At 41.7% G+C, this 16577-nt stretch overlaps 1 protein-coding gene across 1 annotated transcript in view; it reads right to left on the reverse strand.

Annotated features, from left to right (window-relative positions):
* gpc1b (glypican 1b) overlaps positions 1 to 16577 on the reverse strand; it is a 54333-nt gene that overhangs the window by 10568 nt on the left and 27188 nt on the right. Inside the window, exons 2-4 of the mRNA XM_079570036.1 lie at positions 15484 to 15642; positions 1149 to 1376; positions 901 to 1064 (exon numbers count right to left, since the gene is read on the reverse strand). Coding sequence (XP_079426162.1) covers positions 901 to 1064; positions 1149 to 1376; positions 15484 to 15642 — 551 coding nt within the window. The remainder of the gene's footprint in view (positions 1 to 900; positions 1065 to 1148; positions 1377 to 15483; positions 15643 to 16577) is intronic.

Genomic DNA, 16577 nt, shown 5'->3' on the forward strand with positions numbered 1-16577 from the left:
TCCTCCAAAAATTGCCATATCTTTCCATATTTGTAGAAAGCTCCTTTGTGAATTCCAAGTGTAGTAATAACGGCTGCAGGTAGACAAACTAATGTAGATCCGGAAACCTGGCAAATCACTCCGCCGCTGCGTAGTTTACAACCAGGAAGCTGATGCTGCTCAAATATAAGCTATTTTAAATGCAAAATGGTCATTTTTAAACATTATTCAGTCAGTATTTATATCGGTAGTCAGGTGTTATAAGTGTTTTGCCTCAGGTGCACTGTGCTTGGGTCAGACTGTTTTTAATGCAGGCTACTAGTTACCGTAGACATTCGCTAGCCTAGAACTAGCCTAGCACCACTAAACTCTTCAAATATAAGGACTGTATGAATTAAAAAAAAAAAAAAAAACTCCAGAAATCAACAACACTCTGGATAACTAGGAAATGGCCCTATATCAAAAATCCTGAAATGTCCCTTTAACCAATCAGACACCCACGTTTGTGAACCGTGAATGTGTTTGGCAGGAAGATGAAACCAATCGGAGACATACTGGATATACTGCCTGATTGGTCAGATCTTTTCAGCAACCTTATGGTCAAACACATCCAAAGGTGGTAGAGAATGACCGAGCCAAGATCCTGTGGGACTGCCAGATACAGATGGACAGAACGGTAATGGCGAACCAAACAGACATTGTGGAAAGAGCAGAGGACATAGCAATACCAAGCGATTGTAACATCAGGAAAAAAGCAACACCAGGGGCTCAAAGAAGAGCTGGAGAAGGCCTGAAGGGTGAATGCATCAGCGGTGCCCGTGGTCATTGGAGCACTCCGAGGGAAAGTGACCCCCAAACTGGACGGAGTGGCTACAGCAGACCCCAGGAAATCCGCAACAAGCTTTATTTTGGAGCACGTACCTGGGAGACCCTGCGCACCACCTCCCCGCTGGTCATCAGTCCTTGAACAAACGAACGAGACGCCACAAATGTCCGTGTGACTTTCAGTTTCATCTCACGAGGGGTGTCTCCGAACGGCCGTAATGTGTCGATCTGTTTAGACACGCACTCCAGGTAGTCCTCCCCTGCAGCAGAGCACATCGGCCTATTACTGACATATAACCATGGTCAACTCTTTTAAAGTATATCTATATTGTTTGTTAAAGTACCTATGTTGTATTGCCTGTTGGCGTGGTGGAAGAGCCTCTCCAGCAGCCGGGACCAGAAGTCATTGAGCACCTCCTCCAGGTTGATGTTGGAGCCTCTGTAATAGTGCCTGAGCTCTACGTACAGTTCGGTGAACAGAGGTGTATTCTGGGAGTACAGCGAGCCCCATGTGGACATCATTATATCGTGTAGCGAAGTGGACGACTGATTCAGCAACTCCAGGAAGTATCCTAAGAAAAAAAATAAGACAACAACATTGAAATTTTATCACCACGTTGCAGTGTACCGCTGTGGCCATTTCCTTCTGCAAGTGCAACTCTTCAGATGATTTCAGCGAGATTCTCATTTTGTGCTGCGCTGTTTTATGGTGAGAGAGGAGCTGCGGCTGGAATGAGTGAGGGTGCACCTCTGGGAGATGTCAAAGAAACAGATTCAGAACCCACTGTATATGAGGGTAAAGGGTTGTACATATATGGAGGTTTGAGTAAGATAGGGGGAAAGAATACAATTTTTAAAAACAGTTTTGCAAATGGTCGCCCTGGTATGTGCACAAGCTTTCTGGTTTAGAATGTTATATGTGTATACTATTGTTGCTCTGTGCACACAGAGTTAGCAGCTTCAACATTTGTACATCATTTTGTAGGAAAAAAATTTGCCGATGATGATGCCGATTAAAAAGATAAATAAATAGTTTCAAACATTGCAGATACAAGTTGAAATACGTCTTTACAGGAATGAGACATATTTGCCTTTCATCGTGCGAAGCAAAGGGAGCAAGATAAACATGTTTTTCACATTAGCAATCTATTTCATTTTAGAGAAAGCAATTCTATTTAATCTACATGAAATGTTGGCTGAAAATAATAAACATTGCATTTCAATGTCAGCTAAAAAAAACAAAAACAAAAAACAAATGCATTGGGCCAAGGACTCATAAGAAATGCACAAAGGCAACCTATTTATTCTCCTCAATGTACCCCAACAGGATGACTAACCTGCACAAAAATACAATCTTCTCTTAAGGCAGCTCATAGTGGGCAGAAGCAGCACCAAAGCATATTGTGTAAAAAGACAAAGCTAAGGTGCATACACTGTCCATTGTTGTTGTTTAAAAAAAAAAAAAAAAAACATCCCCGCTTTATATGACCAGAGGCATAAACATTATACATCCGCGTTGTGTGTCAGCAATGTTTATTCAAATGGGTGTGCTTTCTGCCAAGACGATGGCTGGATGAGGTTCAGTCCAGTAACAATGGCTGAATTGGGGCGCCCAGACTGTCCATCCAATCGAGCAGCAGCCACAATGAAGCAGACCACATGCGCCGCATTGTGTCTGTTTTAGGGAGATGGGATTCAAGGGCTGTTTACTTTCAGACACCTTATCTTGGTCTGCCACCATGCAAAAGACAGTTATTTTAAGGTTCAGTCCGAGGGAACAAATAAGAACATGAAAATGGGTTCAACTAGGGAGCGTTTTAATATATACAGATTTTTGCCTAAGGGTAATACTGACATTGTGTTGCTGCAGGCAAGATACACCCACACATTGCCTGTCCACTATCTTTATGTGATCTCTATTTAACCTGGAAAGTCCCACCTGACAAGGAAATCTAGAATCTCTTTGTCAGGGGAGCCAGGGTGAAGAAATGAAGAAAAAAAATGAAATTCCATTTTCCCATGACAAAATACATAACCCAAGAACTAATTAGAAATGCAGTATGAGAATAACAATTGCGGGCTGGTTACATAGTAAGCTAATTCTGAGCCAGTTTAGTCTCAGCCTTGGCCTCGCTGCTTCCTGTCATCCTCCACTCCCTCTTCATGAGCACGCTACAGAAATATTGATTATTTAAAAATGCTTAGCCTTCAGAGTTTACTACATCTCGCCAAACAGTTTCTATTTTAATTCAACCATCAAAGGAGCGAAATGTGGCGCGGGGTTGCAGCGCTGAGTCGGTATTTCCATAAAGAGAATAGAGACATTTACCTCATCTATAATGTTATTCAAGCTGGAAAACTTCAAGCGACACTCCTCAGGCTTTAGAGGCTGGAACATTAGGTCACATTCTTGTCTCAAACCACTTGTCTTTGGTCGTTGTATTCAAGTGGATTAACAAAGCCATTTTCCCTTTATTCAACAAACATAAATCCATTTAAAGAAACTCCAGACACTTTATTGCCTTCCTGGCTTCTGCATAATTGCACTCTAATGCTTTGATTCTCCAGTTTAAAAGGCGGAATTAATGATTTGTGTCTGGAAGACTGTGGGCTGGCTTCATGAATTCACAATTTTCGAACAAAGTCATTTGGTTTCAGTCAAAGAGAGGACATTTATTCTAAATACAATCTTCCATTTTGCATCAAGTGCCTCAGGTTTTGCTTTAGAAGCTCCACTTTGTTAATGGTTGTAGATTTACAGGAGCAGGTTTGCTATACTTGGAAATAGTTACAATTTGATGTTATGTAACCATGTAATTTACTGTATAATTGAAATCAATGGACAGCTGTGCCCATATCAGTCTCTTCATGACGACCATCAGGGAGAAGCATCGAATTAAGAGATGCAATTATATAACAACAGTGGCAAACATGTAAGAATGCTGGCAGGAAAAATAAAGTTTGGCTGCAGACTAGAATGGGATCAAAATGGAGTGTGGCCCGCTGCTGCCTGTGTCGATTTGTGAATTAATAGCCTGTGAAAAGTGAGACTGACATGGCGCGGTGTCTGCGTGTGTGTCTGTGCGATGTTTGTTAGGCCGTCAGACTTCCATGTTGGCCCACAGCGCGCTCCCCGAGTCCCTGACCTCCTGTCACTCAAGCGGCCTCCGAACAGCGCTCAGGGCCAGACTTCAAAAGCAGACAGGGAAATGAAACTGTTGCTCTCACAGGCGCTAAACGATACTTTGAGGAGTCAGCAGCGGAGAGGATGAGGCGCGTGTGCGTGTGTGTGTGTGCGAGGATCACATGCATGCTCGCACGCGCAGAGGCTACATGGAGCTGGTGTGACAGGTGCAGCGCAGCTTTAATCCTCATTCCTGCAGTGAACTGTTTGACTTACACTAAACATATCCACGTCTGGCACGGCTGAAACCGACACGGAACTTGTGCAGCGATAACGCAATTCTATCTTATGATTGATACTTTTTTTCCCCACTATATCCTCAAATGTGGTAACAATAAACTGATTAAAAAGTCTGTGGATACATCTGCAGACACCTTCATTACCACTACAGACAATGTAATAAAGCTCCTCAGCATGGGGCCTCCTGCAAAATCACCAAATCACTGTGCAACTGGTTTGTTGTGGCGACCGTGATAAACAAAGTGATTTGTTTTTTTCTTTACTTTGTTGCAGGTGTTAAACAGAATGCTAAATCTCTTAACCCCCACCTCAACCGTGCACTTTTCCAGTTTGGCGTTACCCAAATCTAAAAGCTTCTTGGGGTAAAAAAAAAAGAGGTCAAAATAGCGACAAAAATGTGCAGTAAAAGCAGCAATGTCTCAATAAAAAAGTGATAAAAAACAAAACAAGCCACAATAGAGTGACAAATCACTCTTCTGTGACTTTCTTGCTACTTTTTCAGAGACAAAAGCGACAAAACAGCAACAAAAAAGTTTCCAAAAAGCTCTGAAAAAGCAATAAAAAACAACAAAAACACAGCAAAATAAGAAACAAAAACACGCCGCCAAAAAAGATACGATCCGTTTTGTAGGTCTTAGCTTTCAAATGAGGTGTTACACTGGCCTACTATAGGCGTGGTAGGTGTGCTCCAGCCGGGAAGCTTTTAGATTCAGGTCATGTCAAACTGGAGAAAAGGTGCTCGATTCAGAAGAGGTTTTACAGTACACAATAATAAAAGATCAAGCGCTCCTATATTTTGTTGAACCGCCTTTAGCTTTCATTACAGCACGCATTCGCGGTGGCATTGTTTCAATAAGCTTCTGCAATGTCAAAAGTTTCTGTGTTCCATTTTTCACCAAGATCTCGAGTTGATGACGGGAGAGTGTGACCTCTGCGCAAAGCCTTCTACAGCACATCCCAGAGATTGCCATTGTCCTGTGTGTGTGCAGCCAACACTCTAGCGGTTAGCAGCGCGCTGTTCTGTCCTCGGCGTTCAAAGCCTTTTGTGCATGGTTTGACGCAAGTTGAGCATTTACAAACGGTGAACGCATAACACACGGAACTACAGTGAGTCAGAAATAGCTCCCCAAACCTTTCGGAATCAAAAGCGTAAAGGGAGGGAAAATGGTTTGAAACTGCTGCATAGTGACAGCACGTTGGGTAGGCTGTGTGAATAGTACCAGGCTGTGCCCTTCACTTGAATAATGGCTGTCATTAGGCTGACACAATGCCCCGGTGTGCCCACTCGCTCCTGTGTGTACCACTGACCTTTCCCCATTCCTCTCATTTGTCTTCAAAGAGTAAGCGTCCCTTCTACCCACCAATGCATCCTGCTCCTAACTCCTCCATCATTCACAGGTCTCACCTCCACTCCGGCATTCCCCGCCCCCCCAAAAGGACTGATGACACATGACCGGTCATTTCTTATGTGGTCAGAGGGCCAGCAAATATTGGGGGCTTTTTGGACAGCTTGAATCACTCATTCCTCCTCTGCTAATTTAGTTTGAAGGTAGCTGGAGACTAGACACTCCCATGGCAACGACAGGCTTTTGGATGGACAGCAATAGTAGACAACACATCACTCACCCATTCATTATGGAAATGTACTAGCAACACAAAACCCATGGTCTCTATAGCTTTATGCACCCACAAGTCACAGCCAGTAAGGATTTGTGATGCCAACTACTCTCCCTCCGTGCCCTTATGTTTTCTCAGCATATCTTCAGTACATTTTCTTTGATTCCGGATAAAACATTAATTTCATCATTGCTTCTTCAAGGCTGTCTGAGGTGTCTATTCCTTGTCTGAAAAATCTATCTTTAGTCCTTGTCATCCTGGTACTATCTTCAGGGTCATGGGTATTATATAATCATTGTTCATTTCTTCACTTTTCAATGCCCCTTTATGCTTCATTCTGGTTATAAATAATAAGTCAGGCTTGCTTTTCACGTTCGCAAATAATGTCTCTGAACGCTAATCTCGCTCTTCACTTTAAAGTTCAAACAGAGCGAGACTTTTTAACAACTTGTCTTATCTCGGACGACTCCTGTCCCAACACAGAAATGGATTTATTGCAAATAGTATCACAGACAAAGATACGATGTGGAAAATATAAAGCTACAAAACACCTATATGTCTTGGAGATCAAATAGCACAGCGGTAGGTATCCAGCTACAAAGGAAGGAACATGACAGATGAGCTCACGCTTTGGATCCGTGTCAGACTTTGACAAGGTAGCACTGGACGGGGGAGAGAACAAAAAAGCTGGAGCTGTAGATCTGTTTCGTATCTGGTTGTACCTAATTGTGTTTGTCCATTTCACAAGTGCAGGGTTATTAGATTAGCAGCGGTATTCTCTGGCAGAGAGCGCACAGGCACAAAAGAACAGGATGAATTATGGGCAGCGGCAGTGAGAGTGGCACAATGTGATACTGATGTGTGCATTCAATAAAACAGAGCACACGTCGACCGCACCATTTGTTATTGGGGTCTGAACAAATCAGCATCTGGGGCAGTTGGAATATAATGCGGAGTATGTAGGACATGCGCACTGCAGAAGGAAACACAAATGATCTGCATTAGTAATATGTCTTTGGTTAGAATATGTAATGGTTAGCACGGGAGATGACAGTCTAATGGGGCTATACACTCATTTTCTCATTTTCAAACCATGACAATAGTTTAAAGCAGTACTAAGTAACTCATGCCCCTAGAGGCCATGAGCGCCACTGCAGGTGTCGTAGCATGTTACGTTTTTTACTCATGAATTGTCCGTGAGAGTAAATACTACGCTGACAGAAAAGTCAAAGGGAGAGAGGGATATTGTACATCCAATTACACCATGGAGGTCATTTTTTTCACTCAAACTTGGCTGTAAATACTGTTTAAGTTAGCTCTGCTAACTTACTTAGCTTCTTCTTTGTGATTCTATTAATGTGTATTGGGGCCTCCGACCTGGTGCAGGGAAGTTATAAGCATGGTTTTCTGGCCAGAGACACCAGGGGGAGATGTTTTACCCCCAGAGGGGTACAAAAAGGATTTATTAAGGTAAACAAGTTACTTCTGCTTTAAATTGGCATCATTCCTAACTTTCCAAATACATTTTGAACATCCACACTTAAGATTTAAAGCATGTTTCACACCATAAAGGGGGTAAAGTGGCATGTTAATACAAAAGTCTGCAGCAGGCTATTTGTTTTCGGCATTGGTGCAACTTCCTGGTTTATTATTGCTAAACATGGTTTCAAGGTCTATTTCTTTTTATTAAATATCAGTGAACACTTTATACACCAAGGTGCTAAAATGGATGGAGCTAAGCCGAAAAAGGTACAGCCCCTTTAATTTAGTGCAAACAACAAGGTGTTCCTACTACTTATGCTCTCTATGGTCATACATCATCTGAAAATTGAATTCAGCAGCCATCCAAAACACAATTTCATCATTATTCCCATTAGTATAAGAGACAATGTGGGAGTTCAGCATAAAAAGACTTTATTCAGTGGACGTTGCTCTTGTCACTTCCTGAACACTAAATCTCTGGATCACGTCATCTCCTGCTGCACATCTCTGTCTCCCCAGTGCATGTGCTCCCTTTACATCCCTGTACCTGAGCTCGGTCACTGACACTCTCCTCTCTCAGCTTGGCACAAACAAACACTGTTGTCCCCGGTGCTCTCTGCTCACCGCGCTGTGATCTGGGAGCTATTAAACTGTTTGTGTCACTCCAATGCTCCATCAATAACAGCGCCTTATCGCACACAGTCTGGGTCCCAGAAGCCCCGTGCGGCCCTTAGCTAGCATTTAGTCGCTATTAAAAATGTCCAGTATATTAAACAAGCCGACACGTTGCATAATGCATGTCATCCATCAACAAGCGCACAGTGAAAGTTTTTATCCTCTCCTTTGCCTTTCTTGGCAGTACGCTTCATTGAGCCAGCCTGCTTCGACCCATCTGGTTTCCTTTTTAAACAATTTGCCTTGATTTTTTTTTCTTTCTTTTCTTTCCCCGAAACGAACAGCACTTTTCTAACCCTTTCCTGTCATTTGGTGCCTTTATCTTGAAATACTTTCCAATCCCTTGCCCACGATTTGACAACCAGCTCATCCTTGCTCTGAGTGACTAATGTGCCCTGAGTAACTGGGACGGTGTATTCTCCAGGTCCCTGCTAACGTGATTTGCATATGGATACAAAAAATCGAGCCGGATTGAGAGCCACAAAGGCAGCAGATCTCCTTGTCAGTCGTGTCATTGTCAGAGGTGCTCGTGAAAGACAGGCTGAGACAAATGCAATCTGTTGATAATTGAATGCATTCTGACCCAGGGAGGTGAGGAGAGTGATGGGACAGGGATGGTAATTGCCTAAATGTGATAACCTGATGAACGACATGGTGAAACATGGTGAGGTTATTGAATATATTTTCAATGACATACAATGGCTAACCACGGAATTTTAGGTCTTAACCAATGGCCGCGGGTTGCTCTGGGTTCCCAGCTAGCGGCGGCGAAACAAGCTAGTTTTCCATTAGAAAGCATTGCACTTTAGACACGTTTTAAACAACTGTAAAGCCTGGTGCCTATTTTTTCGTCTTCTATCGGCTAGGTATTCCTCCTGTGATGACGCTGGGTGAGGTACAATTAAAGAAACCAGGCGGGTTTTCGTAAGGAACATTTTAGAAATCTCTTATACTAATGAGGGCCAGACTTTGATTGACAGGCTGTTAGCATCAGACCTAATGGCGCGGGCGTGGCTGTAAATTCAGCATGGATTCCCTTTCGAACATAGTTTACGTAAACGGGGAGGAGTGAGCAGACGTCTACGGACTTAACACTTAACTTTTGTGTTGTGTAAGCTCTCAGTTGTAGAGTTTTTCTTCGTAGACAAAGGTAAAAAGTACTTCCTAGACGTAAATGTGTGCGGTTCTCCATGGCTTTGGACATGAAAAAGCATATCTTCGCTTCACTTCTTTTTTGGGGGTTGTCGACAATTCTAGTATTTCAGATGATTTCAGATGGGGTATATCGACCAAGTGGACAAGGGACCCAACTACAGATAAAAAAATGCAGTGCTCTTTATACACAGACAAGTCATAAGAACCATGAATCATTAACCACCCCCAAAACACAATTTAAAAACTGAATACCATCATTCAGGCCATGAGGTGCCATAGTGTTAAGAGTATCGATCAAAAACATTTCTCTTTGAGACAACTTTTGAAGGATATTGCCCCCTCTTGTGGACAGAGTAACCCTTTCAATTCCAAATAATCTTAAAGAAGAAGGTGAACCATGATTTGCGTCTTTGTAATGTTTGGCAATTATTGTTCAATTGTGTTCTGAGATCATTTGTTTCAACCGTCTTTTTGATTGACCACCGTCAAACCATATGCTTTTTATTGTCTGTTAGTGAACCCCAATCCTGCCATATCAACCACACGGTAACAATAATGCCACTGCCTTTTGTGAAATCGTTGTTTCTAATATGTACTATATAAACTGGATTGTAATTTATGTTTAATATCAGCAATCACAGCGGTGTCAACACAAATCTCTCATGAATGCGAAGTATGAAGGCGCTAATGATTAGATGTTGGCAATTAAATAGCTTCAAACTAGCTCTAATTAAGTCCTATCGTGTTTGCTGCAAAGTGCTTCTTGCATCTAAACATCAAAAGGAACAAAGACTAAAGCTGTACAACAATATAACACAGTATCATTGGATAGGCCATGTCTCCAGAAATAGCCTTGTGCTTATTTAACCCAAATCACGCTGCTGTTGCTAATCTGACATGATCGTTTGGCTCTGCTGGCTGTCTTGTGTTGCATGGGAGATGTGGGAAGATATTTTGAGCTAAATGAATAAATCAGAGGGTCTGCCTGGTCATCTAGAAACAGGTTTGCTCATAAGCCAGCCCCAACCAGTCCACTTCAAATGAGATTAGGCCCCGAAACCACGGATCGGCCTTGCACTGGGATGAGTTTGGAAGACTTTTGCTGCTCATTCTGTGCGCCAGTAAATCAAAGAGACTGCAGTTTGGGATGGTATGGGACTTGAGTTCAGTAAAAGCCCCACAGCCTGCAAAATGAAGTATAAAATGTGGTTCATATTGAACATCGTTTGATTGCTGAGATAATCAACATTAGGGCAACGATTTCCTCATTTTTTGGCATGTTCAAATAGCCTCGAGTCCAAATCTGGCAACACCAAACAAACCAATGTTACACATGCATGGGAAAACTAGCATCAGGAAATCATCTGAGCATCCTTTCTAACCAAGTATGCAGTGTTAGAAAAACAGACTTTTAGTGAAGCTTTTGGAACCACACCAAAGGATTCAAATATTAATAATGAATTGCTACGATTGTTGAAGATTGCAGTGCATGTAGTGTTTAGGTTATGCCTGAAAAGCTGATCTTACTAAAGGTTCCCAAATAGGTGTCATCTGGACTGGGTTAAATACTTCATTCAGAAGAAAACATCCATATCTCTAAAGAATAACGAAACTTGTCCAAGAAGAGACCCCAAAGCCAATATCCATGATACTGCTGCCTCTGTCTGATATCAAAAGTAAAAGTACATTTTGGTCCCGATGTGAGCCCAGAGATCTGATCACAGTTGGGTAAACTATAGCTAATATACATTAGTTTTGGAAAACCATTAGGCTACATTCTTACTTTATATTCATTTGTCAGTCATATATGAAATAAATTATAGAAACGTATAAATAGCCAAACATTATTTTTAAATGGAGTGAAATGCGAAATTACTGCTTCATTCTTGAGAGCTGCACCTTTTAAAAAAGAAGCCACATTTTGAACAGGTCTTCAAACATTCTGGGATTCTTAAGAGCTGTGTGAACCAAAAAATTCACGGTTAAATATTTATTTGGTCGGAGACTCATGCATCGAAATATAATATTATTTATTATTATATATCATATGTGACTATGGCAGACAAATTGAGTGAGCAAAAGATATTAAATAATGAATACTGGCAGTGATTCCTGCCAGTATTTGAAAATTTGAAACATTTCTCAAATGGTGCGCCTAAGTGATGTCCTGGTGTACCTACATGAAAATGCCTGGGCGCACCGATGCAACCAACATAAAATGATAGTCTGGAGCCCTGTAGCCAACATTTTGAGAACATTTGCTGCAATCAAAAACTCCTGAATCAAGGTTCAAGGTTCAGGTTTCAAGGTACCAAAGTTTCATTGTACCAAAAGCAATGAAAAAAGTAGTGCCCCTCTCAGTTAAATGACAATGCTTAATTTACATGACCAAGAGCCTGCACAAACTTGTTTTTTGTTATACTAATGTGTGAAACATTGCTTCCGAGAAGCAAAATCTGGATGATTCAAATTGCAGTCGCCTAATCCTCCAGCGAGGTAATCCTGACCATGACACCAGCTCGAGATCTGGAGATAGTAGGTGCCTGGGTGCTGCAGTACGGCTGTCCACTGCACTGGACGGGATGCTCAGAGGTACTGGTTAAGAGACAAATCGAGTGCAGAGGATTCTTCAACAAATAAAAGACACAGCATAATGTATACATGTCAAAGTTCTAAACTGTTAAATTGCTCTTTTATTCGTTTAAAGATATCGAGGCAATTCAACACAACCCGGGGTCGCAGTCAATAACTTAATGACTGCAGCCAACTCCCAGGTCTATCCAAATGAACTATGTCTTAAGCTGTGTGTGACAGCAGTGCACAGGGAGAGTCCAGATGCCAGAGACATCCTCATTTGACCCTCACACCTGCCAGGATCCTGCTTCATACGCTTGACTGTCACTGCCACCCAGCAACCTGCGCATCACTCAGCACGTCCTCTCTGCCCTATCCGCTTCATCTGAGCCCATCTCTCCAACTTTCTCTTTTGGACACCGTTGAGCTTATCGCTTTGTCCTTGCTGTTCTTTATCATTCCATCTGTCTCATCCTTTATACAAAAACAGATAACTCCTGTCAAATACATCTTGTGCAAACAGAAGCAGTAAACACTATTTTAGTTTGGAAACTCATGTAAACTCAAATGAACTAAGCTATGTTAAGTTCTCAAGGGCACTTATGACAATGTCAATCACGGCTTTTACAATCACAATTTGACCATTTCATACACTGTAACAAATTAAGATGTACATCTCACATACAAACTAAAGTGGACTAGTAGCGCCTTGAAGAACACTCAAGAACTTTGTGCCCAGATCAAAAATGTTCAATGTTCCATGATGCCATTTTCTAATTTGTCATTTTAATTTTGTAATTTTGCAATTTTGCAATTATTCTTTTGTATAATTAGTCAGTAGTCAAAAAAAGAGAAAAAGTTGTACTTGCCTAAACTAGCGACACAAAATGTTTGCAAATAAATAATATCAATAAGCTTGTGTGTTCCTAAACATAGTAAACAGCATTAATTGACCATTTCATACACAGTAAAATAATTGAGGGGAAAATGGTAGTTTAACAACTATACTAACTACTTTGTGTACAGGGACCCATAATTACACACGTTTAACACGGATGCATGATTGACTGTGTACGCTCGTAGCATGCTGTGAGCCAGCTGTAGTGAGCGGACGTCCTCTAATCTGTAGCTTGGCTGGGTCTTTTCCCAAATTCCTGGGAACTCAAAAGGCCCGTGCTGCCGGGGCTGGAACAGTGACACCCTGCATTTAGCCACATGGAGCTAGCTATTGCCCACACCCTGCTAAACACAGCCAGATGTACTGGCAGCAGGACTTAACTCAACAGACCAATAAAAGGTCAACTAAATATGCTTCCTGATCAAATTAGGGATTCCCTGGAAAGAAATGCAAAATGTGTAGATAACTTTGATGAATATGGATAGAATTCTAAACTCACTGCACACACAGAGATGGACATTCAGTTAAATGAAGTAAATGTATAAAACAAAATATTGATGATAGTAATGTAAATGATAATAAATAACACAATGACAATAAGTACAAGCAATATGATTATAATTTTGAATTGCAGAAGTGATTCTCCTACAAGTGCACTTAAGGTAACTGTGCACATTAGAAAAAGCTAACCTCAGACAGGTGCTAACCATCACTGCCTGAGCATGTTAAAAAGGTAATAGCAGGATGTCCCGGGTGGAAATAGCTCTAATCTAACGAAGGTGCTAATGGTTATAGTGGTCCATTTAAGCCCAGTATCCTCTTCGCCCTCGGAAGATGCAGTCAACAACAGATTTTGGACAACAAACTCTCACTGAGAAAGTGACTAAAATAAAGGATGACACTGTCACAAACTCTAAAGTTGAACTTAAGTTAAAGTTTAATAATAGGTTGTTGTTCAAATTATTTTCTGCATATATTCCTCCGTCTATGGTAGATTTTAAACTTCTAACCCCAGTGATCATGAGTCATAATGACGTGTGGAAAATCCAATATAGCCCTGTCTGTAATAGAGTCCCAGTCTGAGCACTGTATGAGTGCCTTGGCCAAGGTTTATTTATTGGTTTATTTGGTTGGGCCAGTGCATGTTAATGAACAGCCATAGCGGATTGTAGCCATGGGCAAATTTCCACTCGCACCCTCAGTCACACTCTCATCCATCCTGGCCTATTGTACATGTTTTTAGTGGTATCTTTTAGTGGTATTTATGGTTTTTAGATAAAAATGCATCAACAAACCCAAAAATAGGCAATCAATGTAAATGAACTAAAAAGTCACTGCGCAATGTGCCGTTTTTAACACAGACTTTAAAACATCCAAATTATTAATACTTTAAAACATTTTCTGAAAACATGAATCGATGTGACTTACCAACTCTGCGTTCTCCACCACCAACCACTCACTCACACACACACACACACACACACACACTCATTCATTCTGGCCTATTGTACATGTTAGTGGTGGCGAAACCGGACTGCCCAGAGGAAACCTACACAGTACTGTCTCATGAATCATGATCACAGCTTGCAGAAAACACCAGTACCATAAGTGTTTTGGTATTCATGCTGAAAGCTTTAGTGCAGCTGAGTTCTCATAACAGTTTACCTAACAGCCTTTCTACCAGAGGAGGCTTTCTGAAGAAGACAAATGTTTAACAGATCCAAGATGACTAAATTGTGTTGGAGAGATGTGGAGCTCTTGGACAGGTTTGTGTGTTTGTTTGAGTATTTTTGGCACAGTCATTATTTGGCCTCATAGTGCCTCAAGTGCAAAGAAGGCACTCTGAAAAAGATGAAGGTAGTGCAGTGAAGGAAAAGTAAACAAATGTCACTAATCACCAAAGTGAAAAGGTCAGACTAACTAGCCCTGATCACAGTCCGAGCTGACAAATGCATTGTCAGTGATCGGCCAGTGGGAACAAGGAACAAGCTTCTATCAACTGGAGCAGATCATTACACACAAATAATGGGCTCACCGAGCCACTGCTCTCAGGCTGAGAATCCATCCTGTTCCCCTTCAGTGTCCTTTCCCTCACCTCAAGCACCTCTGAGCCCGGACTTTGTCTGTTTGAACATGGGAAAATAGCAGCAGTACACATTAACAGGATGCATTCCCATGAAAATGACTCAAATGAGTCAAAAGTCAGATTGAGGGCAAGGGCCTGCATGGGCATGTTTTTGAAATCCTTTTTATTTAGTGCGTGATAGATATTTTATTAATCATTCTAGACATAACAGGAATATAAATCTGCAGGGGAATGCAGATGATGTTACAGCATGGCAACAGAGGATTGAACTTTAAATTTAGTCTATGCTTGGTGTCAAAATGTCCAGAGTGTTGAGGGTTCAGTTTGGAAAGACGATGATGTTAAGTGCATAAAGTATAGCCTAACCCTCTATAGGGTGCGTTCACGTTCTCGAATTTGATGATGTCATAATGTCAGGTGAAGGGCAGGGGCCAAAACAACTCGTAGAAAGACAGTTTTTGCAGTCTTTTCTGCTGGCCAACATAACATAACAAATTTTTTTAAAATATTGTCTCCACTTTTAGACACCTTTATGAGAAAATAAGTGGACCTTAGTTTATACACGCAGACAGAGAAGACATTGAACTTTGACACCGTTTTTGTTTCATGTTGATTCTCCCAGTAACGATAATATTAGCCAAAAAGTATTGCCTCAATTTTAAACTATCGGCTCTTTAGAATATTGCAGTGTCACGTGAAACGCCTATTGGCTCTTGAACGTAGCCCATGTGAATGCGTGGCCAAGAACACAGAGCGAATGCGGCCTACCATCGAAGGCCTTGTACTGTCCCGCGAGTGACGTGTGCAGAGCCCTCCCCGCCTCTTTGAGCAGCCCCTCCATCTCCCTGCGGCTCAGCGCGGCCAGGTTGTCTTCCATGTCGCTGGTGCAGCACGTGTAGCCTTGGGGACAGATCCGCAGGTGCTCCCCTACAGGTGGGACACACAGAGAAAAAGAGGAAGCACACAGTTAGCACAGGCAGCTCTAGATTCAGGGTAATGAATGGGCCTTTTTCAGTTCTATAAATACCACAGTTAGTGAAGGTGAAGACACGCAATCTGCTAAATCATACACTAGAAGGTATAGCTCTAGTGTATGATTTAGCATACACTAGAAGCTATACCTTCTAGTGTATGATTTAGCATACACTAGAAGCTATACCTTCTAGTGTATGATTTAGCAGATTGCGTGTCTTACACTAGAAGGTATACACTAGAAGGTATAGCTTTCAAAGAGTATACACTTTCGGGGAACAATTTTGAGGAACCAATACCTGTAAGGTCAGAGCAGCAGAAGAGCAGAAGAAGCAGAAGAGTGATTTACTGAAGAACACAATTGTGATCATCGATTCCCTCTCGAATTGAAACAGAAAGAGGCCCACTTACATACTCAGTGCAAAGGGGAATGACCGTTTTGCCTGACTCCTCTGCACCACGAGGCCAGTCTGACCAAAGGAGGAGCTGGAGCACAGCAGCAGCAGCAGCAGCAGCAGCTCCCATGTTCTTTTAATGAGCAGTCTGCCATGCATGCCTGTGCTGTACAAATACAGTACACTCTCACAGTAGGGAAGCACAAGTGCCCCAAGTGCATACAGGGGTAATTAAACAGGGGTGGCCAAAATGGATTCGAAGTGAAGTGAATAAAGTTTAGCCTGTTCTATATAGAATGAGCCAGTTTTCCTCTTGTGTAAATATTAGATAGCAGGGTCTTTGTTCCTTAAAAGGACAAGCTAAGAATCTGACTGATAGGAAAACCTTACTTGGTCCCAGAACGGTGAAACTACATTGATTTACTGTTAAGCACAAGTAAAAAAAAAAATGCAAGGTCGTAAAAACAAGTAGCTGAAATATCCAAGACAAACCAG

This window comes from Gobius niger (genome assembly GCF_951799975.1).
Source record: "Gobius niger genome assembly, chromosome: 13".
In the NCBI taxonomy this organism is placed as follows: domain Eukaryota; kingdom Metazoa; phylum Chordata; class Actinopteri; order Gobiiformes; family Gobiidae; genus Gobius; species Gobius niger.